The sequence below is a fragment of the Cotesia glomerata genome, unplaced genomic scaffold (assembly GCF_020080835.1).
Source record: "Cotesia glomerata isolate CgM1 unplaced genomic scaffold, MPM_Cglom_v2.3 scaffold_73, whole genome shotgun sequence".
In the NCBI taxonomy this organism is placed as follows: domain Eukaryota; kingdom Metazoa; phylum Arthropoda; class Insecta; order Hymenoptera; family Braconidae; genus Cotesia; species Cotesia glomerata.
The window spans coordinates 1-25,000 of NW_025404380.1; the positions used below are offsets into that span (position 1 = coordinate 1).

Sequence of the window (25,000 nt, forward strand, 5' to 3'; positions counted from 1 at the left end):
GGGTCTTCATATATATAAATAAAACTACACATAACATTATTCGCATTACCCACACAAGATATTTGAATTTTTTTTTCCTGTTTTTAGGGATACAATAGCGTAAAAATAATAATATCGTAAATGGGATAGATAAATATTGCTCCCAGAGCATGGAGAAAGAAGCTAAACAAAATTCGGATATAATTCTCTATGAAAATGAAACTGAGTTTCTAAGCCAGTTTAATTAACAGGCGAAACCAGTGATAACAGTTTCAATCGGTTTAGCGAAACAAATGGAAATTTTGAAAAAACGTTTTTAGAGGTAATAGATAATTTAATAAACTATTTCACCACAAAGCGTTTTTTTCAAAAATTTCATTCGTTTTGTGAAACCAATCGAAACTGCAATTGCTCTGCTGTTAGGAGTGCGACAGAGATAGTTTCGTTGAACTCCGTAAGAGCAAAGCGAGAAGAAGATGGTCTCGACTGTTAATAAAAAAAATTCTTTAATCATAAATTCGTGTTTAACAAAGTTACATGGTTTTATATTTGTATTTTTTTGCTAGTGTTCTCGAGTACATATGTTAATTTTAATAATTGTACATAAACTTTTGAGTAAAAATTTAAGGGGGGAAATACGTGTAGAGGCTTAAAAAATATGGATTTAAAATTTCAAGTCAAAATTCCTACTCGTTCAAAAGTTATACGCAATTTAGTAAGTGTCCTTCGGTACATCGTCCGAGAACTTGACTTGCGGAACGGAGCGGTCGAGTCATTCATATACTTCACTTTTAACTTTTAAATATTCTTTATTTATCTTTGTTGTTTTACATCGAGTATTACATTTATCTACATATATAAAAGAGGATGTTTGTATATATGACATCGATAAACTCGGAAACTATTTGACCGATCATTATGAAAATTGGTATAATTATGTATTTTTTTACGGAGAACCCTGATAGCCACACTTTACTATAAAAATACTTGTAGTATAGAAAGTTTGGTCAAAGTTAACGTTAAGTTCACTCCAAAACTTGTACAGTAAAAGTTATATACAATTTGTGTTGAAGTTGTATAGTAACTTAACGTTAATCTACTGCCGCAATTTGAATCCAAGTTTTAACCAACTTTTAATCTATAAAAAAGTTATTGTTAAGTTAGAATGATTTTTTAATAAAAAATTACTGTAAAATTCATAGAAAAATTAATGTTACTTTAAGTTATATTTATTTGGACCTTCAAGTTGATTAGCAAACCATGATTTAAAAAAGTTTTTTGCAAGTTAATTGTCAATCACTTCTTATAAACAATTAATGAAAAATAATAGGACGATAAAAAAAATTTTAATGCTTTGTAAATAATTTTATAAAAAGTTTCAGAGTATATCTATATTCAAGAAAATTAAACATCACATAATTTCAGATATTTATTTTCATTAATAAATTATTAAAACTTTTTTTTACATTTTTAAAGCTAAAAATGAAAATTAATTTAGCTGACATTTGATAATTTTAGGAATTTTTTTTAACAAGTAAATTATGGTAAAAAAAAATTAGAAAAAAAAATTGACATGTAGAAATTTATAAAAATTAAAAATGCAATTTTTTATAAATAATTTTTTGGAACAAATTTATTTGTTAAAAAAAAATTACAAAATAGTCAAGTGATTGCTAACTTCAATGTCATAGCTAAAAACAAAAAACTATTAAATTAATTTTACATTTTATACATTATAGAAATATTGTGTCAGGTATAAGTGACTAAAAACGTTGTTGCGATGTCTGTCTCAGATGGCTCATTTGATAATGAGCTGTTGATTTAATGTCTCTCATGTACTATTCTAATAACGTAAGCCTTTTTTATGAAAATCAAGTTTCTTTTTTAGGCTAACTAGTATAAATCATGTATTAACACTTAATGTATTTAACACAATAAGAATAAGAAAAACTATATTATTTACTTCACTATGTACAGCCCCTGAGGCTTATCAGGTATTAAGAAATATCATTTATGTTATCCTCTATGAGAGCCCGTATGGGCCAGGTAGACAATTTATTTTAAGTAACAGGTCTTACGTTTATACCTGTGTATTATGTTTATATCTATGTATCAATGATTTAAATAAATAAACGCTTGAATAAAAAAAAATTTGATAGTGAGCTTGGTTCGTAACCAGACGATTCGGGTTCAACTCCCCGGTTTAACCATAAATTATTGATTTTTTGTCACGTCAGTAGTAAAAAATTTTTACTGTGCTTCGTTTTTTTACCGATAAATTACCTACCGATGTAAAAAAGAGACAAATTCTGATAATCTGCCATATCAATGAGTATTTTCAATTTTCACTCATTTTGTCCAACTTCACTAAAAGTTCACATCAAGACTTTTACTACAACATTTTGATAAAAGTTAAAGTCAATTTCCAGCCCTAGATTGTATAAAATTTGGATTGCAATTTAACGTTAACTTTTATAATTGGATGGCTATCAGGGTTGTTGCTCGAGAAATTTTGTACTCTCTGCTGACACTTGATATTGACCGACCACTTTTTACAGCTTCTACAGCAGTTTTTAACTCTTCCAGAGAATATTTTTTTCTTATTTTCTCTTTTGAATGCTTTTTCGGCATTATCTGAAAGAAACCAAGCGGCAAGGTTAATGTAATAATAACTAATTTTAATGTTCAATAATTTTAAATTTATTACTTACCTCAAAATATTACATATATATATTAATCTTGAAAAATTTTATGTACAAAAATATATTATTGATCACTTTTAAAACCCGTATGCTTATAGAATGTAAATAACTGCACTGTCAGACAGAACGTTTGTGAACGTAAACAAATTAATTTATATAAAAAGGTTAGAGCGCCTTTGATTTTATTATTGGCAGTAATGGGCGCTAGGGAATTTTCATGCCCCTACTAGTGTCATTTTTGTTTTTTTTAAATAATATTTATTTAAAAAAGTGTAAATAAATAATTTCGTGGTTATTTAGACTTTTCAAAACCAATAATGATAATTGCTAGTAGAATTATATGAGAAAAATATTAAAAATTTCGCTTTTAAAAATGTGTTATCTTAACCAAATTATTAAGAAATTTAAAATTTGCTTGCGGTTTCAGTTTGGTTGAGAAAGAAAAATTTTTTTTTACTAAAAAGGTTTTCCTTGAAATAAAAATTGAACATTTCTGTGATCTAAAGGTCTTAAAGATTAGGAATAAAAGTCATAATATAAATTAATGATTAAATAAATAGCAAAATTAATTAAAGTGCCATTAAAGGGGTCTTCTTTCTTAATTAGAGATTAATCGATAGCGAAAACTTGTGACTCGGATACTTGTATAATTTAAAATTGTTGTGAAAGAAATGACAGAATTGGAACAATTTTGTATGTATTAATATTTGCAAGTCAGGATTAGAAGTCGTGTGGCGTTAACAGCATTGCTCATTGTTAAATTTGAATAATTTTCTTCATATGAAAAATTTGGTGGCCCTAAAAAGGGCCGTTTTGTTTATTTTTTGAAGTGAATATGAATTTAACCTCCGAAACCGTAGAGCGTGCGTCCTTGACGTTTCAATGCGTAGACAACATCCATAGCAGTGACCGTCTTCCTTTTGGCGTGTTCAGTATAGGTAACTGCGTCACGGATGACGTTCTCAAGGAAAACTTTGAGAACACCACGAGTCTCTTCGTAGATCAATCCGGAAATACGCTTGACTCCACCACGACGAGCTAACCGACGGATCGCTGGCTTGGTGATACCTTGGATATTATCACGAAGAACTTTACGATGACGCTTGGCGCCTCCTTTTCCCAATCCTTTACCTCCCTTACCGCGGCCAGTCATGATGAATTGATGAGAGCAAATGTAAGTTACTCAAATGAAAACACTGTTGGAACTACCAGTTGCCAGTTCAAGTAGGGATATTTATACACTTTTTTTGGAGTTGCTCCTTCCACTGAATTCTATCGAAAGGGAGTGGGAGAAATAACTTCCACTTCTCTCGGCCCGTTGCAGTAAACCAATCAGATCACTTTCATTTGACCCCACTTCTTTGCTTCTAACTGGGTATGCCAATCAGAATCGTAGATGACCCTACTCCTTACTTTGAACCAATCAGGTGGATAGAATTTCATCTTTCCCCAACAAGGGTTACGAACGTCGCGTCGGGTAGTGGAAAATTGACAAAAAGGCAAATTTCGGCGGATAACTCACCATTCTTCAACAAGTTTCGTAGTGATAAGTGTTCCACTCAACTCATTCAGCTACTATGGCCAGAACCAAGCAAACTGCTCGTAAGTCTACCGGAGGCAAGGCTCCACGTAAACAACTCGCTACGAAAGCCGCCCGTAAGAGCGCGCCAGCCACTGGAGGAGTCAAGAAGCCCCATCGTTACCGTCCGGGAACTGTTGCTCTTCGTGAGATTCGTCGTTACCAAAAGAGTACCGAGCTATTGATCCGTAAATTGCCCTTCCAACGTCTCGTTCGTGAAATTGCTCAAGATTTCAAGACAGACCTGCGATTCCAAAGCTCTGCTGTGATGGCCCTTCAAGAAGCCAGCGAGGCATACCTCGTCGGTCTCTTTGAAGATACCAACCTCTGCGCCATCCACGCCAAGCGTGTCACCATCATGCCCAAGGACATCCAGTTGGCTCGTCGTATTCGAGGAGAACGTGCTTAAATTATATCACCTTTGACCTTCTTAAATTCCAACAAAACGGCCCTTTTCAGGGCCACAAATTTTTCACACGAAGAAAATTCATGAAGTTAATGCTCAATCGGAGTAAAAACACCAACCAAATGTCCGCATAAATACCTATCCATCAACATTTTTTATTTTTAGCGATATTAAGAGCTAAATTTTAAATATACATTTCACAATAAAACGTTTAATAAGATACTTGAGGTGTAAAAATCCTTCATTCTTGATGATTTGAAAGTTGATTAAAATATCACAACTTCCTTGTAATTTTCTGTGTAATTCAACTTAATTATAACAATCGTAAATTTATTATTTAATAAATTATTAAAAGGTATCATTAATTCCTTATAATAAGTATTGATACTCGGTTGGCTTCGTAAAATTTTATTTTTTCATAATTATTGTTTTGAAATCAAAATTGCCGGTACACGATATACATATTCGTCTATACTTGAAATAATAAAAAATTGAAGGGAATTTAAAATAATGTGTAATGTACTCATCATTAGCATTAATGAAATTTATTAATTAATTTTTAATTATTATAAGCAGTTTTATTTGTTTGAAAAATTCAACTTTTACACTAGTTAAATGTGAAATTGATTAAATAAACAAAATATGTACATAATACAATAATTGCATAATTATATACTCTAAAACTTAAAGACATGGGACATCGATACTAAGTAGAAATTTTAGGTTAAGCATGGCAATAACAAACATGTGCAAATCATCTCGCTGCAAAGATTGAGTTTAATACATTAAATTTTTACATCGTAAATCTAATATTTTTTTGATAATATACAAATTTCTTTTTACAAAATTGTTAAACATTCTCTGCAAGTTTAATTATTAACTATTCAAAAATTTATTATTGATTTCTTGACCAATGTTAGTAAAGTTTTTTTTTGTTAATATTCAATATGCATTACAAAAAAAATTAAATAATCTAATCAAAAATATTGATGGTCTATTTATAAGTTAATAAATTATAGAGTATCTATTAAAAATCATTTGTTGAGTTATTCGATGCAAATGCACTAATTTGCTTTACTGCTGAGAAGCCTTTTTTACACGCTTTATATTAGCTTCACTTGTATGTCAGTTTGTCAGTATGTCAGTAACTCTCCGTGGGTAATCTGCGCGCCTGCGGCCTTCCTTGGTTCTGGTAGCCGTTTCTCAGGCTCGCTCTCCGAAATCGAACTCTGATTCCCCGTATTTATAATATTTATAAATAATTATTTTTTTTTTTTATTAGCTTCACTTGTATGTCAGTATGTCAGTATGTAACTCTCCGTGGGTAATTTGCGCGCCTGAATATTTTTGATAATCAACAAATAATAGTTTAAAAAAACTAAAATATCACGCTTTTATAAATAAACCAAACTAAAAAGTAAAAATAAATAATAGTTTAAAAACTAAAAACACGCTTTTATAGAAAACCAAACTAAAAATAGAAAATAAATTTAAATAAAGAAAAGTGATAAATATTTCAATAAATATAAATTAATAATAGTGTAAATAAAAAAATGTATTTTATTTAAAAAAGCGTGGGTGCTTTTTAAGATATTATCAAAATGATAATCACTCTACTCATATCTGTCAATAAAATATTTATAACTATTGACACCATGCACCTCACGCTTTTTTTAAAATAAAATACATTTTTTTTATTTACACTATTATTAATTTATATTTATTGAAATTTTTAACACTATTCTTAATTTAAATTTATTTTCTATTTTTTAGTTTGGTTTTCTATAAAAAGCGTGTTTTTAGTTTTTTTAAACTATTATTTATTTGATAAAAAATCTAAAAATTTTCAAATGATTATATATTGATATTATTTCATATTTGTTCATAGACAATTTAAAATAAATTGCTTATTCTTCTAAATTTTTAATTTTTCTACAACATAAAATTCAATACTACAAAGTATCTGAAATATTTTTTTTTCTTTTAAAAGTAGAAATTAGTACAAATGCATTATATACACATCAGAGTTTTTAAGATTCAAAAAAAGGCGCAAACTTTTGAAAAAGCATGACGCGCTTATCACAATTTAATAGTAACAATTACTACTTGGTGATCATTCTTCTGTTCTCAGCGCCAAGTCAGTCGGTAAATTTCTAGCGCATGCCCTGAAATCTCATCTGTCATCTGTCAAATGTCAAAAAAATTTATATTATTATTTTTTGTACATATATTACTAATATCTAATTAGTAAATTTTAAGTAATTACAGTCACTTCACTATTCTAATGTAAAGTTATATCAATAACTAAATAAATATGGCGTTTCTCGAGGTAATTAGCAATCATTTACTTGCTTTCATTGATTGTATTATTACTTTTATAACCTTAAATCTTTATTTCAAATTAATTAATAACTATTCTATCAAATTTCAGTGGCGACGATTCAATTTTTTTGATTTAAAAAAAGAAGTTGATCATGGAAAAATATTCGAAGTACTTGGGGTAAGAAAAATTTTATTTTTTTATTCAATTTCATATATTTTTCATTGTAAAGAAAAATCCCACTAAAAAATCTGCATTAATATTTTAAATATTAAAATATAAAAATCAGACAATAATTTTAAGAATTTCAATCATAACTTTAAGTAGAAATTTTTTCGATTATGTATTCGATTTCAGATATGTTTGTTTAATGATAATACGCTGTCAAAAAAATTTATGATACTGGATCAAACATCTTAAAATTTTTAAGATTTTTTTAACAAACTGTTGTGGAGAAAATAAAAATAAAAAATTCCTGTCAGAATTAAAAAAAAATTGAATCTAAATTTTTAATCAAGCATTTTTTAGTCCTAGTTAATTAATTGAAAAAAAAAAAAAAAGAAAGAAATGATTAAGTTTCTGCTGATTTCATTATCACAAATATTACTAGGAATGTTGTTTAGATATAATTGTTTATTATTAATAATTTTTCCGTCCAATATTATTTAATTTCTTAATTTTTTGGGTAGTTATATAGAAGTAAGGCTTCGCCTATTTCCAGCTATAAACGATCAAAAAATAAAGATATTTACAATCTAGTCTTTGAAGGATTAAACGTAAAAACTTGTTTGATTTTCAAAAGATAAAATTTTATTAACCTTTTTAAATTAAAAAAAAAAACCCTGTAATTGAAATTTTTATTAATAATTTGAAGACGATTCTAAAAAATTGGCTCAAAAAATTTTTTATTTTAGAAATTGATCTGTATCCGTTGAACAACATGAAAAAAATTTAACAATATTGAAAAATTAATACATCACTTTTAATTTGTTGATCAAAAATTGAAATTTCAATTCGACAACTTTTCAAATCTAACAATTTTTGTGAAATTTAATTTTTTGGAAATCGAATTTATTTCTATTATTAATCCACTGAACAGTAGAACATGCCGAAAAAATTAAAAAAGTCAATTTTCAGTGATTAAAAATAGGTGGAGTCCTACTTTTATAAATTACCAATTTTTTTGCATTAAAGAAAAAAACTATCAAATCATATATGTTAACTATATTTTGTCATTTTTAAAAAAACTTATTTAATGTATCATTTATTAGGACTCCCAAGTAACCTCAGCAACAAGCGGAAACGGCAGCCTGATCTTCTCCGACAGCCTGGGCAACATCCACGTAGTAAAAAGAACTTACCAAGTCTCGACCTTTAAAGCCTACGAAATAACCTGCACACTAACGCACCAGGTGCCTCATACATCTTATCTCTTCACTATCGGCGAGGACGACCCGGGCTGCAACCCGACAATCAAAGTCTGGAACTTTTCCAAGCTCGACAAGCAAGAAAATCCAACATGCATCCGAGTAAGCCGCGCAATCCCCAGCTTTCGAGCAGTTCCAGCGACCGCTATGTATATCCACCCTAGCCTTTCAATGATGGCAGTGGGGTTCAGTGATGGCTCGGTGATGCTGTACCGCGGAGATGTCACCCGGGACAGGAAAAACAAAATAAAAGTGATAAAAGATTCCAACACAGCAGTTACTGGCCTTGAAATCCGATCGACCGGGAAGCAGAACCATCTCTTCGTCGCGACGACTTTGAACGTCTATCTCTACAACATCACCGCGAAAGACAAAGAAGTCAAAACAGTCTTGGACAACATGGGCTGCGCTCCGGGGTGCAGTGTCCTAGCAGAGACCAACCAGGATAGTCACTTCATGATTGCCAGGAACGACGCAGTTTACTGCTACACTGTCGATGGTCGCGGGCCCTGTTATGCCATTGAAGGTCAGAAGGTCATGCTGGACTGGTTCCGTGGGTATCTGGTAATTGTCGCCAAAGAATCTGCCGGAGCGCCATCTGGATCAGCAGCATCTGGATCAGGAGTTGGAGTGTCCAGAAGTACGACAATCTCAGCGAAACCCAACACAATTGAGCCGATTCCTCCAGGAGTCGACAAGCATCAGATCACCGTCCTTGACATCCAGAACAAGTTTATCGTTTTCTCTGCCTCTATGATCTCGATCTCCGCCATAGTTTCCGAATGGGGAGGTTTCTTCATCCTGAGCGGTGACAACAAGCTCTATCATCTAGACGAGAAAGACTTGCAACTAAAACTGGCTCTGCTGTTTAAGAAGAATCTCTATGATGTCGCGATCCGGATTGCTAAGAGCCAACAGTACGACAGTGAAGGTCTCGTTGATATTTTCCGACAATATGGAGATCATTTGTACGCCAAAGGCGACCACAATGGCGCTATAGAGCAGTATATCCGCACAATTGGAAAGCTGGAGCCTTCTTATGTCATTCGAAAGTTCTTAGACTCTCAGCATATTGATAACTTGACGACTTATTTGCAAGCGTTACACAAGCAGGGAAAGGCCACGGAAGATCATACCACCTTGCTTCTCAATTGTTACACAAAACTCAACCAGACTGATAAGTTGAAGCAGTTTATCATGACTAAAGACCGCGAGGTTGACTTTGACGTTGAAATTGCTATCAAGGTCTGCCGATCAGCTTCTCCAGAAGACGCTCTGCTGCTCGCCCGAAAGCACAAAAAGCACGAGTGGTTTCTGAGGATTCAAATTGAAGATAAGCAAGAGTACAAAAACGCGCTAGAATACATGGAAACTCTGGAGTTTGAAGAAGCCGAAATGATGATGAAGAAATACGGGAAAATTTTGATCGAAAATGTTCCGGCAGCAGCTACAGAATTCATGAAAAAGTTGTGTACTAATTATCGACCGGTAACTTTAGATCGCCCGCTGATCGATCAGAATGTTGATCTAGATGAACAAACGGAGCGCGCGAATCCAGAAGACTTCATTCATTTGTTTTTGAACAATTCTGAGAGGTTGGTTGAGTTTCTGGAGTATCTAGTCAAATGTGACACAAAATGGAGTACTTTAGTATATAATACTCTCGTGGAACACTACCTCCATGTGTGGGAAGCCCAGGAGGCAGATGTTACCAAACTGCAGTATGAACAGAAGGTAATTCGGTTGCTGCAGAACTCGGAAGCTTGCTACGACAAAGATCAGATTCTGATTCTGTGCCACCAGCATAATTTCCGTCGCGGATTGCTTTATTTGTACGAAGAGCGGAAACTGTACCAGGAAATTTTGCAGTACCATCTGCGAGAGGCAGACGACGAGTCTGTTTTATCGACTTGTCGACGGTTTGGGCACCAGGATCCTAACTTGTGGGTTCAGGCCCTCTGGAGCGTTGCACGCAATCGCAAAGCTTCGCCGAAATTACTGGCGGACATTTTGACGTTCATCGCAGCAGAGAAACTTTTATCACCTCTGATGGTGATAGACGCATTGTCCACATCGCTTAATTGCACTCTGGGGGACGTTAGGAGTTATTTAAACAGTGTATTGAAGACTGAGCATGATCAGACGACTGCTGACCATGAGCTGGTAGAAAAATATCGCAAGGATACGATCAAATTGCGCGAGCAGATAGATGTTATTAAAAACAGCACAATTATCTTTCAAGGGTCTAGGTGCAGTGCGTGTCACCATCAATTGGAACTACCGTCTGTTCATTTTATGTGCACGCATTCGTATCACCAGCACTGCTTCCAAAGTTTTTCGGAAAATGAAAATGAATGTCCAGCTTGCTTGCCGAATAACAAGAAGCTGCTGGATATCATCAGGGCTCAAGAAGCCTCCAGGGATTTGCATGAAACCTTTCATAGTTTGCTAGATAGGGCTGAAGATCCTTTTTCCCTGGTAGCTGATTATTTTGGCCGGGGTGTTTTCAAGAAACTGATGGTTATCACGGACGCTGATGCGGAAAAACCCTTGATCCCTGGAGCGACCAATGCTGCTGCGTTGAATCCTATCGTCAGGAATATCGAGGACAAGGAGATTAAAGAACGGACGTATGGAACTTCAGAAGCCAGGATTAGGCTGACTGAAGGGAAATCCAAGGATGTCGACGAACGCGGCAGGTACGCGATGAGTCTGGAAGCCAATATCAGTTCTAGGGAAAGGAGGTCTTCTCCAGTAAGGATCCGCGAGGCCTTTATTGTTAATAGCAGCCCGAAGAATTCACCAGGAAAAAATTTTGTTGTTCCCAAGACGCCGATCGTTCCGGTGAATGCTGTTCCTGCGGACTATGATGAGAAAAATAATCCTTTTGCTGAAGAAGCCACCGAGGAAACAAAAAGTACTAATCCTTTTGATGAGGAGGATGACAAGAATGATGATGATGATTATAATAAAAATTTGAATCCTTTTAGTAAATAGATATTTTTACTGTTATTATTGACTTTTATAATTTTTATTTAGATGTTTTTTTATGTAATTAAGTGTAAATACTGCCTTTCGTAAACATATATAAAAATATAATTGTACAGGTTTAATATTTACAATATTATACGTATTAAAAATAAAGTTTAGTTGATATTTATATGCTTAATATTGATGTCTTTTTTTTTTATTTGTAGTTTGTGGTTGTTGAATACTGAATTATTTTTGTAATTTTTTTTGCGGGACAAAATGGCGGAATGCTTCAAAATGACGAGAAGTTTTAGTTTAAAAATATATGTGCAGGTAGCGTCACTAAAAATAGCAGAGATCTGACAATTCTTTTTAAATTTTAAGTTGTAAAAATTTTTTGCGTGAAATTTTTATCATTTTTGACAAAAAAAAAAACTGTATAAAATCAAAAATTTTTTTTTGAGTTATAAAAACATAATGAATAAATAAATAAATAAATAAATTTTAAGATTAAGCTTTAGAAATACTGATTAAATAAATGTAATTGTACTTTTTTTTAAGTAAAAAAATAAACTAGAGAAATATTTGTGATAAAAATGAAAAAAAAAAAATTCAAGTTATTAAAATAAAATTGATCAAGAAACAAAGAAGCTCAACTTCTTACTCATCCAAAGAAGATTTCCAATCAAAAATACGGTCGCTAATTTTAAACGCCGATAAATTGTCATCAAACTCTGGAGTCCTGGGTCTTATTTTCACAGAAGTGCAGTACTCCTCACCGTAGACAGGCTTAAAAAAGTCTTCCAGCTTCGGTTCTAAGTCCCTTTCTCTCGGCTGAGGATCCTTGGTACGAGTTATCCTCTCCGGTAGATGAGATTCATCAACACTCAAGTCAATCAGGTCCTTGAATATCGGTTTGTCAGCCGGAAAATCCAGCGCACTTGACATCTAAGCATTAAAAAAAGAATTATTTATATATTCAACAATTAACAAACTAACTAAATAATAAATCACCTTTCGTACGACCAAGTTTTTGTAAGGATGTGGCAAATGCTCCAAATCAGTTACAATCTTTTCATTTTTCGACTTGTCTATTCTCTTGATGGTGTTGACAATTGAATTATACTCAGGTCTATGCAGCTTAGCACTTGCGGTAGAGTTGATTGCCGAAATATCAGGTTTTGGACCAGAAACAGCTGGCAAACTACGTGTGACATGTGTTTTCAGTACTCCAGGCCCCACATAGACATTTGGACGCGCAATTGACTTATTTCTAGCCGTGGTGACTTTAATTTGCGGTTTTGGAGCTTGTGCTGATGGCTTTCGAATTTGAGCTGCAGATTTTGACTGTAATTTCGGCAGTGTTGATACTTTAAGTGCTTTTGATTGAATCCCTGATGATTTTGCTGAAACTGCTGGTGTCTTTGCCGAAGTAATAGAAGGTTTGTAAGGTCCAGGTGTTTTGAACTGCTGACCAGGTGGTTTCAATTGATTTTTTGGTGCTTTCAATGAATTTCCGAGTATTTTTGACTGACTACTTCCAACTTTTTGATTCAGATTACTCAAATTAGGCTTTGCGATTTTTGTCTCGCTGTTTTTCACTGTTTTTTTAGACAAATTACTAACTTTGGTTGGTTTTAAGTCTCGAGGAGTTTTAATCGAAACAGAATCAAGAATTTTTGTTATTTTTTCCATTTCTTTTGAGTGATCACTGCTTTTCTTAACCGACAAATCTCCTAGAGTTTTTTTCACCGCACCATTTTTCGTTTGTTTGTCAGTTGTAATATTTTCTTTGTTGGATTCTATTTTAATGGAATTAGAATTATTCTTCGATTCACCAGCTAGATCTATGGGTTGGTTTAATTTAACTTTGGGCTTGACTTGCCCAGCTGACGTTTTGACACTTTCGCCGGCGCTTTTAAGGTTAAAGCTATCACGAACTTCTCGCACTAATTTAAATGGTTTTTTAACATTTTCAATGCTTCTTATTCGCAATTTCGATGACGTTGCTCGTGATGATGATGCCGAGTCGTCAGCTGACTCGGATGTTTCACTGAATCTTACTTTGGGACGCGCAATGTATTTTATTTCAGACATTATGTTATTTAGTTATTTTCCATTCATTTACTTTTTTTTTTTTTTTTTTTTTTTCTTAATAATTGAATACTTTCAATTGCTTGCTAGTTTCTGAAACAAATGAATTAATTAAATTATGTCAAATATCATTGTAATTGTGTGCTGTTTATTTACTTACCGGATTGTCGGTGTAAAACATAAGCAAAACATGGCGTAGAAATTTGAAATTGTGTATTCGATAGAGGAAACTCAACTATTTTTGCGGTGAATGCTTACAAGTGTCCTGACTTGTTCTGCAATCGAAATACTTAAATAAATTAGTTTGTTTAATAAATTAACAATATATAACTGAAACTTTTTGAAGGTTTCAAACAGTTGTAAATTATAAATGTACGTTGTGATGTTTTTATTGGAATGAATGAACTAATCAGAGCGCGCTGTCAGCAAAGTTATCATTGGCTCGCAAATTTGAAAAACTGGCCAATGTAATTTTTTACTTTTTCCCCACTATCGATTTTTTAAAGCGATTTTGGGGGTCTGATGCAAAATTTTGTTCAGTTAAAGAGTAAACAAAGTACGAGAACGAGCTAATGGATTGAAAAGTTTTGGAAAATTGGAGTACCAGAAGATTTTAACTTAAAAAGATTTTAATTTAATTTAAGATAAAAAGAGAATGAAAATTAAGTTAGCCGACATCTAAAAATTTTTGAAAAATTTTCATTCATAAAAAACTTGAAAAACCATAAATGCAATTTTTTTTTAATATTTTTTAATTCTAATTAAATAAATGAAAAAGAATCAAAAAATTAAAAACGTCGGCTAACTTTAGTATTATAAAAAGAAAAGTGAATAGTTAATAATTAAATTAGTAAAGATTTAAAAACAATTTTAAATTAAATAAATTCAAAGATTTTAAAAAATAATTGAGATATATTGCATTAAAACTAATATTTATTCAGAAATTAGGAAAGCTTAAAACTAGATGGGATAGAAATAAAGAGATCGAGTCATAAGCTTTATGTAATTTTATTAAATTTAATTAATAAAAATAAATCACATGGAAACCACTTTTTCTTAAATGAAAGTCTATTGTTATTGAAAGAGATAAAATTGAATTTTTTTCCATTATGCAATAAAGAAATTCAATAAATCACAAAAAATTTAACAATTTTACAACAAAATTTATATAAACATAAATTTTAACAAAAAATTCCTGAAAATTATGAAGTTTATAATTTTTTTCAATATATTTACATCAATATAAATAACATTTATAAATATTTACTGTATAGGAGATTTCAAAAGTAAAAATTACTAATTGTACGTACAATTTTATTGTACATAAAATTTTCTCATACATTGAAAAAAAATTAACTTGAATCAAGAGAAAAATTCTTGAATCAAATAAAATTTATTTAAACCAAAAAAAATTTTTTAGTTTAATAATTTTTCTACTCAAATCAAGAAAATGGAGTTCTTCAAAATTATTTACTTGATTCAAATAAATTTTTTTTTCTGTGTAGATATTAAAAATCCTTTAAAACAATTTTCATGATTAATAGTTCAATAAATTAATACAATAACTCGAAAAAATTAATACACTAATAAAAAAATTATTAATATTAATTGTAAAAAAATAAAACAAAAGAAAATTTTTCTCATTGTTTCGAAATTTTTTTTCATCAAATTACTTGATACTTTGAGAAAAAACAAAAATAAATTTAATCCTTTATAAGAATATATAAAAATTATTTATAATAATTTTGTGGATTTTAAATCCATTCACTAATTATTCTTCTAATAATTGTATTGAAAAAAAAAAATAATAAAGTTAATTACTGATTACCGAATCTTAGAGATACTGATAATTGTGTAATTCATTAGGGTGATTTATGAAAATAAACGATCTATATTTTTTATAAAATAATCGATTGTATAGTGTTGGCTGTATAAAAAGTTGATAGAAATGTTCCCCAACACTCATTTCTGGCGCACCTACCGCAAAAAAAATGATAAGTAAATAGAATAAATAATTTTTTAAATTAAAATACAATAATTACGCATTTTGAAGATCATATTCTTAATCATCAATGATCTTTGACAATGGTCAAACTTTTAATCCGAGTAAATTGCTCATTAACCAGCGCATCTTCATCATCAGAGGTATAGTTCCCAAGTGGCATGAGCTGGTTGAACAATTTCATAGTATTGCCATAATAGTCCAACTGTATCATAATTAAAGCATTGATCGAAGGTTTTATGTAGTCAAGTCTTTTTTCCAGAAACCAGGGCAACTCGACTAATAATCGTGAGTGTATAGACTTTAATTCCTTTGCTGCTGCTTCTTCGGCCCGTTTTTCGCGCTCTAGTTTGACGACATGACTCGCCGTTTTATCCTTCTTCTCTTGAAGCTTCTTCAACCGATTGTGTGCCGTCCTCCAGGTATTGACTATCTCTTCTCGCTTGGCGAGTGCTTCGGCGATGAGTGCAAATTCATCGCGCAATTTCTTTAGAGGCTCTATAAACGTTTTATGGGACAGCAGATTGACGTCCTGGACCGTTTTACCCACCTGAGTTGTTATGGTTAAATATTCCTCGACGATGTGACGAAATTCATCATTTATGTGGATCAATTCACTGGAGCTGAGGTTTGTCGTCAGTCGTTGATCGGCACGGTCCAAATTTGTTATCGCTTCGAGATATCGTTTTGTTTCTTTGGTCAATTTTCGGATTGTAACTTCTACGCTAAAATAAGTAAATTCAATTGAATTAGAAATTATTAATTATTTTTTATACTTCTAAAGATTTTTAATTTTTTCTGGGATAAAACTTTAAAATTTTACTAAACTATTGTTTTTTTTTTTTTTCATTGGAGAAAAACAATGATACAAACTATGAACTAAAATTATGAAAAAAATAAATTACTGCATCAAACGTTGGACAGCCAAGTTAAGATCACGGTCTTCTGTGACTGAAAGCAGTGGTGGTGCTGGAGATGGTTTTAAATTTAAGTAATTTTTTTTTCTTGGATTCCTATGATAAAAAAAAATTTCAAATTAAAAACGACATAATAACTAACTTAATAAATATTGATAAATTTGACTTACCAAGTCATTTTTGCTTAAATAATAAGATTATTATTATTATTGAAAATATATATTTATAATTATCTATTGACTTTTTGTATGTAGTATGATTATTTTAATTTACTCATGACTTATGATTTTTGAAATTAGATTTCTTCATATTTATAAACTGAAACTAGAAAACTATTTAAATAAATATGTATTTGTTTATTTTTATGTTAAATTGCCATTTTTGACATTTTGTCAAATTTTAAGGTTATATTTTGATTGGTTTATTTTTATTTCCGTCGATAAGGAAATTTGTGACAAGTATTAGTTGTCATCAGAAGATATGGTGGAACATACGATAAAAATTATATATACCCTTAGCAGAGCGCTTTTTTGCTTTTTTGAAAATTTTCATTTGATAACGAGAAATTTGAGTGCCAAGTTTTTATTTATACAGCACAAGTGCAACGAAGATAGTAAGATGGTTTCTTTCAATGATTTTGAGTATAGAAAATCATAAGAATGGTTTTCGATGGTTCAAAAATGAGTTTTAACTCATCAAAAACACCGTAACCACACGGAAAAAAGAAAACTCGAACAATTACAGTATAAAATGTAAAATCGGTCCCGTCGTAATCAAAACTAGAAAAATTACAGTTTGAAATAACATTTTTCTAAATTCAATTTTTTAATTTAATATTCAGAGCTTTCAATGTAAATATTACATTATACAATGTAATTTTTATAAAATCTGTAATAATTACATTAGAAACTGTTATTTTTCCAGTTTTCATCACGAAGCGCCACGTTGCATTATATACTGTAATTTTTCGAGTTTTCTTTTTTCCGTGCAAGTTGGTGCCGAATATTAATTTTTGTTCAAAAACCATATGCCGAAAAATTGCTCATGAATTGCTCAAAAAATTGCTCATGAAACTCAAAAACTTAAAATTATTTAAATGCTTCATCAATTATAATGAATATTTTTCAGATTTTAAGCTAATAACTAAAATTTTGATTTTAACGATTTTAAAGAATGAAATTTACTCAAGGAAAAATTTTATTTAAGATACCCTTTCAGGATCAAATGATTGGAAGAAAAAAGTAGTAGTTAAAATTAAAATAACAATTTTTATACATGTATTAGTCATAAAATAATTAACTAAAACAAAGTACAAGTTTGTAACATGAAAATATTTAATTTCAATGTAACTAGTAAAATAATTCTGACTCTTGCTTGAGCGTAAAATCGTCCAGGGTTTCTCTTCGTACCGTTCTACGGTCTTAAAACTTCTAATATAAAATCTTATCAAAAAGTACAACAAGCTTAGATTTAAATAATTTCAAGAACAAGAAACATTCTTCTTTGATAACTGATTTATAACTTGAATCATCGAAGCTATTCTTTGTTTATTGCGCTTATCCTTTTTAAGCAAAGTACGATTCTTAGCAGTGAGCTGGTCAATTTTGGCCATTGCTAACATCAGATCTTTTTTCAATTTTTCTTGAGTTTCTCCATATGAATGATCATGGTCGATTACGCGCATAGGTACTGTCTCTAAAAAGTGATAAAATAAAACAATTATAAAAATACAATTAATAGAATATTTCATATGCACTTTTATTACCTGTATTGACTTTTGACATGGTTTCCGCTATGCAGTTATAAGATTCTTGGCTATTTGAAATGCTGCTTGTAACATTCAGTCCTACAATTTATAGTAATTGAATTAAGAAATAATTATAATATGAATATTAATACCAATAAGTTTTAAAAATTTCAATGTCTTACTTTTAGTTAGAGGATCACAGACATGTTTTTTGTCGTCTAATATTTGACGGTAATTGCTAACTAAAACAACATTTTCTTTACTTCGATCAAAATTTGTTGGAATGCTGCCTTTTCGTAATCGGTAGAGTTTATCTCGAAAATCAAAACAATCACTTGAAAAGTGCTGGGAACACAAGTAATGATTTTTCAACGGCTTCCAATTTGATTCATAGTTCATATTTTGGATCCAGAGTTGAAGTATCTTCTCGTCTGTTGGAAATCTAAACAATTCATTACTAATGAGTTAATTAACAGTCATAATTATTAGTATTTCAAATATAACCTACATTAATTAAACCTTAGTGATAAGTTAAGCACAATTGCATTTATTGAAATTGAAAAATAAAAATTTCAGGTAAAAGATTTTTGTAATATTTTTATATTCAATTTTTGAATTTTCTTCCACTTACATATCAATTAATCTACGTATTAAAAACTGTTATAATTTTACTGTTTTTAATGTGATAGAATAGCGATCTAATTTTCAAAAATTTTTAGTAATTTCAAACTTTATTGTTTTAAAAAAACAACTGAAAAATTGCATGGGAAAATTTGTAAGCAATTTTTAAATGTATTTTTTTATGTTATCAATTTTGATGCAATAAATAAATTACTGACAATGTGACGAACGTCTGCTACAATTTTACTCATAAATTTAATAATTATACGCATACAAAATTATTAAACAATCTTAATTCATTTCAAACTTTATCTTTTATTCAAATTTTCAATTTACTTTTACTAAAAAATAGAACGTTATTAATAATAACAATAATTTTCAAGGCTACAAGGACATAAAATACTCACCTAACAAAAGATAACTCTTCACCTTTTACATTTTTTATATTACAATACACGCACTTCCGCATGTTCTTCCAATAGTTTCAATTAAAGGCACTAACAATATTACACTAATCTTAAAAAGTGAGTTTATCTTGTAATTTTCAATCGTAGAGTACAAAATTTATTTTTCAAAAAAAATAATTTTCTCTTTCTGCTACTCGAGATTTTTGTTTATGAAGTAAATTATCAGTCACTTGGTCATTTTACGGTAAGAAATTTTCTCATCTTACTTTTGCGTATCAAGGTATCCAAAGTTTCTACAAAACAAGTTGATATTTTTAGAATTGACCTTAATATGTAATGGGAGCGCGATAAAATTAAAACGCGCTAAAAAAATTGAAATCGAAATTTTCTAATAAAAAATATCTCAGTTAGCACAAATAACATTAAGTTTACGTCAAGTTAATAGTATAACTTTACGTAAACCCAGTGACAGAATTGGACTTCAAGTTAACAGTAAAAGTTCATATTTATAAGAGTTGACGTAAACTTTTCGTCAACTTGGCCTAATAGCCACCTTAACCGTAAGTTTCCTATAAATTGATGCCTAACTTATTTACAATCTACGGCCAGAAAAATTAAGTTATAAACTACAACAAATAAAACTTAATTATTTTTGTTAATAACAGTTATTTTTAGTTTAAAATTAGTTATTATAAATTATTAATAATAAAAAAATAACATTAATGTAATTGTTTTTTTTTTCCTTGCTGAGTTGCGCTCAGTTGGCCTTTGGGGAGTCCCGTACAGCCAATGTTTGTGGTGTGGTTAGTGTATGTGTAGTAGGCGAGCGTGTCCCGCGAATATTTTAAATTATGTGTTGTCGTTATCATCGTCGTCGTCGTCTATTATTATGTGAGTCAGGTTGATTATTTTTCTGATATCTATGGCAAATTAAGTGATGCAGTTGAGGATTTCTACGTTTTCTGTGAAGACTAGGTTTCGGATGTCGTAGGGTGTCTATATTTTTTGCTTTTTTACTACTTGGCATAGTTTTTCCGATTCTGTTTTTGTTAAGTTTCAATTGAAAAAAATATGGTTTAAGTCTTGTGTTTCGTGACCGCAGTCGCATGTAGGGTCGTTTTTAATTTTTATGCTATGTAGGTACTCGTTGGTACATATGTATCTAGATCTCATTCTATTTATTAATGTTATTGTAATTGTTTTAAGATTTTTGTTTTTAAACTATGTTTTTTTGTTATTGTTTAGTTGTGAATTTTTGAATTTTTGGTATATTGATTCCGATTTTTTAAAGTTTTCGTGTCTGATAGATTCATCTTCTGTTTTGTGTTTTTTTTTTATACCATTCGGTTGTACATTACGTAGTTAGGTTTTAACTCCAGTAGTTCGTCAGTTATTTGGCGCGCTCAGTCTTGCGCGTTCTATTGACCACTTAACACGTGTTTTATTTTTTTTATTAGTTAATTATCCACGGAAATTATTATACTTCTGTTGTATTGTATAATAAAGTTAATTATCTTCGACAACAAATTAAATCACAAAGATGGCGGAAGAATTAAGGTAAACAATTAATATTTTTTATAAATAATGTTATTATTTTTAATTATATTGTATATATTCCATCAGGGAATTCCCTTAAGGATTAATCATCGGACTGGGAAACCCTCTCCTGGACATCTCAGCTGTTGTCGATGAAGATTTTCTTAAGAAGTACAATCTAAAATCAAATGATACAATTCTCGCTGGCGGAGCAGTTCAGAATACAACGAGAGTCGCTCAAGTAATAAAGTAATTAAGGTAGTTTTTGCATGATAGGCATTTCAACAGAAAATTATGAAATTTTTTTTATTGAAAGATAAATATATTAATAATTCATTACCAAAATTTCAGATCAATTGACCGCACCGTTTTTGAGTAATTAATTTTTTCTAAATTGCATCTTTTACACGTAGAGGTATAGAGAAATGGTAAAGTTAGTATGAAATCTTTGGCCCACTCGAGTAATACGGAAGATTTCATACTAACTTTACCATCTCTCTATACCTCTACGTGTAAAAGATGCAATTTCGAAAATTAATTACTTAAAAACGGTGCGGTCAATTAATCTGAAATTTTGGTAATGAATTATTAATATATTTATCTTTCAATAAAAAAAATTTCATAATTTTCTGTTGAAGTGCCTTTCACGCAACAACTACTTTGTCATTTTATGTCTTCTCAATTACCTGTCTTATTTATTTTATTTGTTGTCTTCTTCTTAACAGGATTTTTTATCAAGAGAAGAAAAATTGAATTTTGTAACGCTGTAGCTAAAAATATTATTTTATTTTCTTTTAACTAGGCGCTGAGGCAAAACTTGTATTTTTTATTAATTAGATAAATACAATTAAAAAAAAAAAAAAAATACAAAACTTTTTTCATTTTTAATACAAGTATAATATTTCTTCTTCCTTACATTATCACAGTTGTGGTAAATTAACGATGCAATCGTTTTTTATAATATTTTTTTTTACTATAATATTTAATATTTATTAATAATAAGTGAAAGCTAAAAATTATTGATGGATAAAACTATAAAAAATTGATAAAAGTATTTTGAATAGTATTATCGAGAGATAACAACCAAATTAGATCTAAGAAAAATTAATGTATAAGTTGTTACAAGAAAATTAATTATTTTTATTTTTATTTATCGATAATAGATGTCAAGGCACAAACCGAATGGCAAGGTATTTAAAATTACAAAAGAAATGTGTATGATTATAAGTACACATAATAATTATTATGATTATTTATAATAGTATAAAAATATAGAAAAAGTACAAGATTAATGTTAACAGGGTAATTAATTTTGAAATTTGATTAATAAGATAAAATTCAGATTTAGCAGTAAGATTTAGATAATAACATTTAAACAAGACCAATTGTCTTAATTATTTTAAACTTAATAGATTAGATAATTACTCAAATGTGTAAACTGCTAATAATTAAAAAATAAATTTTATTTTTAAAACTAAAACTGATTTCAATATAAAATTACGAACTATAAAATGCTTTTATAAATACGTCTAAGTGTTTGTTGTTTAGATACTCAACAATATCTAATATCAGTTCAAACGGTAACGGTATAGCTTCTCTAAGTGATGAAACTTTCTTCAAATTTTCGAGATGTCTTAATCTTTCCTTAGCATCTTTTATCCTGATTTTAATTGGATTATAATAGATCTCATAGAAACAATAGTCATCAAAATCCAGCCCGAAAACTTGATGCAGAGCATCCAATAAATTTTCTTCTCGCGCCAAAAATTTTAATTTTTTATAGTCAAAAACTTGCACTAAAAAATCATACATTGTCATTTTATTATCACCGAATACAATATAACGGTCCTGTAATTCTTTTTCAATGAAATTTCTTTTATAATCATTTACAATCTCTCTCAGATTTTCGTCACTGGCAATTAATTCATCCATCAATTCTATTTCTTCTTCTGGAATAGGTAATCTGAATGTACCCCTAAAGACCAGATCTTTTAAAGCAATAGCTATACAATTTTCTCGATGTTCTCTAATTTGTCCTAGATAAACCATTGGCTCAATTTTTGGATCGCCACATACTAAATGCTCAGACTTTTCATCTATAGGAAGCGTGGCGTAGTATAAAACCCTAGATAAGGGCATAGAAGTATAATAAGGCAAAGAATCCTCCAGTAGCATTGGACAACTTCTGTAAGCTAATAGATTGGGCAAAAATGTTGCTGGGTCATTGTTTATCAGTGCATAAATATCAGCCCCCCAACTTGATAAGTCAGAAATAAATGTTGACTGGATATAGTAACCATAGAACACCGTAATATTATATAGAAATTTTCCATTTTTTTTAGGATGGAATGGATAATGAGTTAGCGGTACATCATCATTATCGCGGTGATTTATCAACTTATCCATCAATTCAGGATCCTTAACATTTGACATAATGTCCGAAATGTATAAAATACGGTCGTTTTCAACAGCGTACATCAGCAATGTTTTATTTGTAAGGCTTATAATGTCCAAGTTGACTTTTTTAAGATGATGAATTATTGATGGTTTATCATAAATAACAGTATATGCAACTAGTGGCATTTTGTCACCAAAATCGGGACACCATTCTCTGTATTTGATGTGCTTTGAAAAAATTTCTTGTCCGAATGCGGCATCAACATTTGCATTAGCTTTCACCAATATTTTTATTTTACTGCCTAGTTCTGGTTGAGGAGACCAGTTTGATGATTCGTTTAATGGTTCATAAAAACAAGCCAAATGAATGGGTTGAGTCCCGTCAGCAGCCATTGCATTGACATCTGCTTTATAATCATTAACTAGTATCTCCACCACGTGATCTTTATTTTTCATGCATGCAACATGCAATGCTGTGAATCCAGCAAATTCTCCAGTTGTTATTATCGGTTCATTCACATTCATTCCATTTTCTAATAACAATTTGAGATCTTCCAATTTGTCATCTTCGATGGCTTGATACATCAGTGAGTTGCCAGCTGTTGTTGGATTTAATTCAGGATCCATTTTATATTTTCTTTACTGTAATAATAATGATAATAATAATAATAATAATAATAATAATAATAATAATAATAATAATAATAAATATATAAGTTATTGAATATTAAACTTTACACTGATACCTTTGTCAACTGTGGAGAATGTGGTGTAAAATATCTTATAGGCTCTCTTTTACTTTTATTTCTTCTTTGTATTTAATATTAATTCACTATTTTAAATTTTCACTGTTTTAAATATTTAAATTTAGAAAAAATTATTAGTAGAACTTTTATTTTTATTAAAAAAAATTTTAGAAAAATTTGACATGTAGAAAATTTGCAAAAACTATTGTAATTTTTAATGAATATTATTTTAGTTCTTATTTAATTAAAAAAAATTTTTTAACGTTAGCTGATTTTAGTGTTGTACTTTTTTAAGTAAAAAAAACAACAATTATTCAGTTTTTCTTGTTCAAATAAATTAAAAAAAAAAACAAGTATTGTTTATTAAGGAGGTATTGCGGCAAGAAAAAGACACCAATTAATAGGTTATGGCTATTGGTTTCTTTCTCATGCACTAGTGTTGCCTTTCTTTACAGACTATCGCTCATTTACTTCCACTCACGTAAAATATCGAAAGTCACTAACTTCAAACATTTCTTATAAAAAAATGAATACTGCTCGTTTGTGTTATTTTTGATAAAAAATGCTTAAGTATTTTTATAACAATTGTTATAACTTCAATTAAATATTCTCAGTTTTTCAAAAAAATCCTAAGAAAAGTATGGTTGTTATTCAATAAAATGTTTACTCTAACTACGGTCAGGATAGGGAATACATGCACGGAAAATAAATTGTGGTAGTGGCAACAACAACTGTAGTTCCATTTACCGCAGGCTGTAGTATGACCTGAGACAACTCTAAACAGTGGGTAGATTTACTCCAATATTGTAGTTAAGCGTTAACTGTAGTAAAAAGTAAGATATGCTACAGCATGCGGTATTTGTAACTCCAATTGTAGTTCAATTTACTTAACAGCCGAGACCAGTGATTGCAGTTTCAATCGGCTTAGCGAAACGAATGGAAATTTTGAAAAAAAATTTTTAGAGATAATAGATAATTTAATAAACTATTTCACCACAAAGCGTTTTTTTAAAAAATTTCATTCGTTTCGTGAAACCAATCGAAACTGCAATTGCTCTGCTGCTGGGAGTGCGACAGAGATAGTTCCGTTGAACTCCGTGAGAGCAAAGCGAAAAAAAGATGGTCTCGCCTGTTAAGGTTTGAAACGGGC

General features: G+C 30.2%; 7 protein-coding genes and 1 long non-coding RNA gene across 11 annotated transcripts; 3 read left to right on the forward strand and 5 right to left on the reverse strand.

Moving 5' to 3' along the window:
* Positions 1–3,493: 3,493 nt before the first annotated feature.
* On the reverse strand, positions 3,494–3,898 carry LOC123274776 (histone H4). The gene has a single exon (XM_044742498.1). It carries the CDS (start codon positions 3,832–3,834, stop codon positions 3,523–3,525), a length of 312 nt encoding a protein of 103 aa, XP_044598433.1. The 5' UTR covers positions 3,835–3,898; the 3' UTR covers positions 3,494–3,522.
* A 286-nt stretch (positions 3,899–4,184) lies between these two features.
* LOC123274775 (histone H3) lies at positions 4,185–4,725 on the forward strand. Its single transcript, XM_044742497.1, has one exon. The coding sequence runs from the start codon at positions 4,259–4,261 to the stop codon at positions 4,667–4,669; it is 411 nt and encodes a 136-aa protein (XP_044598432.1). The 5' UTR covers positions 4,185–4,258; the 3' UTR covers positions 4,670–4,725.
* A 2,094-nt stretch (positions 4,726–6,819) lies between these two features.
* LOC123274773 (vacuolar protein sorting-associated protein 11 homolog) lies at positions 6,820–11,582 on the forward strand. Its single transcript, XM_044742495.1, has 3 exons — positions 6,820–6,995; positions 7,098–7,166; positions 8,258–11,582. Exons 1-3 carry the CDS (start codon positions 6,981–6,983, stop codon positions 11,408–11,410), a joined length of 3,237 nt encoding a protein of 1,078 aa, XP_044598430.1. The 5' UTR covers positions 6,820–6,980; the 3' UTR covers positions 11,411–11,582.
* A 373-nt stretch (positions 11,583–11,955) lies between these two features.
* Positions 11,956–13,873, reverse strand: LOC123274774. The gene is made up of 3 exons (XM_044742496.1): positions 13,638–13,873; positions 12,398–13,570; positions 11,956–12,331 (listed from the first exon to the last, which is right to left on the reverse strand). The coding sequence occupies exons 2-3, from the start codon at positions 13,478–13,480 to the stop codon at positions 12,044–12,046; spliced, it is 1,371 nt and encodes a 456-aa protein (XP_044598431.1). The 5' UTR covers positions 13,481–13,570; positions 13,638–13,873; the 3' UTR covers positions 11,956–12,043.
* Positions 13,874–15,168: 1,295 nt separating this feature from the next.
* LOC123274780 (bridging integrator 3-like) lies at positions 15,169–16,663 on the reverse strand. Of its 4 annotated transcripts, none has more exons than XM_044742501.1 (4): positions 16,567–16,663; positions 16,385–16,492; positions 15,524–16,204; positions 15,173–15,454 (listed from the first exon to the last, which is right to left on the reverse strand). In XM_044742501.1, the coding sequence occupies exons 1-3, from the start codon at positions 16,572–16,574 to the stop codon at positions 15,547–15,549; spliced, it is 774 nt and encodes a 257-aa protein (XP_044598436.1). In that variant the 5' UTR covers positions 16,575–16,663; the 3' UTR covers positions 15,173–15,454; positions 15,524–15,546. The 4 variants fall into 4 exon arrangements, with proteins under 4 accessions (XP_044598439.1, XP_044598435.1, XP_044598436.1 ...); XM_044742503.1 differs by having other exon boundaries at positions 15,520–16,204; XM_044742500.1 differs by having other exon boundaries at positions 15,172–16,204.
* Positions 16,664–17,575: 912 nt separating this feature from the next.
* On the reverse strand, positions 17,576–19,298 carry LOC123274778 (THAP domain-containing protein 2-like). The gene is made up of 4 exons (XM_044742499.1): positions 19,172–19,298; positions 18,326–18,585; positions 18,162–18,242; positions 17,576–18,091 (listed from the first exon to the last, which is right to left on the reverse strand). Exons 1-4 carry the CDS (start codon positions 19,231–19,233, stop codon positions 17,877–17,879), a joined length of 618 nt encoding a protein of 205 aa, XP_044598434.1. The 5' UTR covers positions 19,234–19,298; the 3' UTR covers positions 17,576–17,876.
* Positions 19,299–19,322: 24 nt separating this feature from the next.
* LOC123274779 lies at positions 19,323–21,038 on the forward strand. The gene is made up of 3 exons (XR_006511576.1): positions 19,323–19,415; positions 19,490–20,728; positions 20,795–21,038. It is a non-coding gene; the product is annotated as an uncharacterized LOC123274779 (long non-coding RNA).
* Positions 21,039–22,176: 1,138 nt separating this feature from the next.
* LOC123274781 lies at positions 22,177–23,987 on the reverse strand. The gene is made up of 2 exons (XM_044742505.1): positions 23,851–23,987; positions 22,177–23,746 (listed from the first exon to the last, which is right to left on the reverse strand). Exon 2 carries the CDS (start codon positions 23,729–23,731, stop codon positions 22,205–22,207), a length of 1,527 nt encoding a protein of 508 aa, XP_044598440.1. The 5' UTR covers positions 23,732–23,746; positions 23,851–23,987; the 3' UTR covers positions 22,177–22,204.
* Between the last annotated feature and the right edge of the window lie 1,013 nt (positions 23,988–25,000).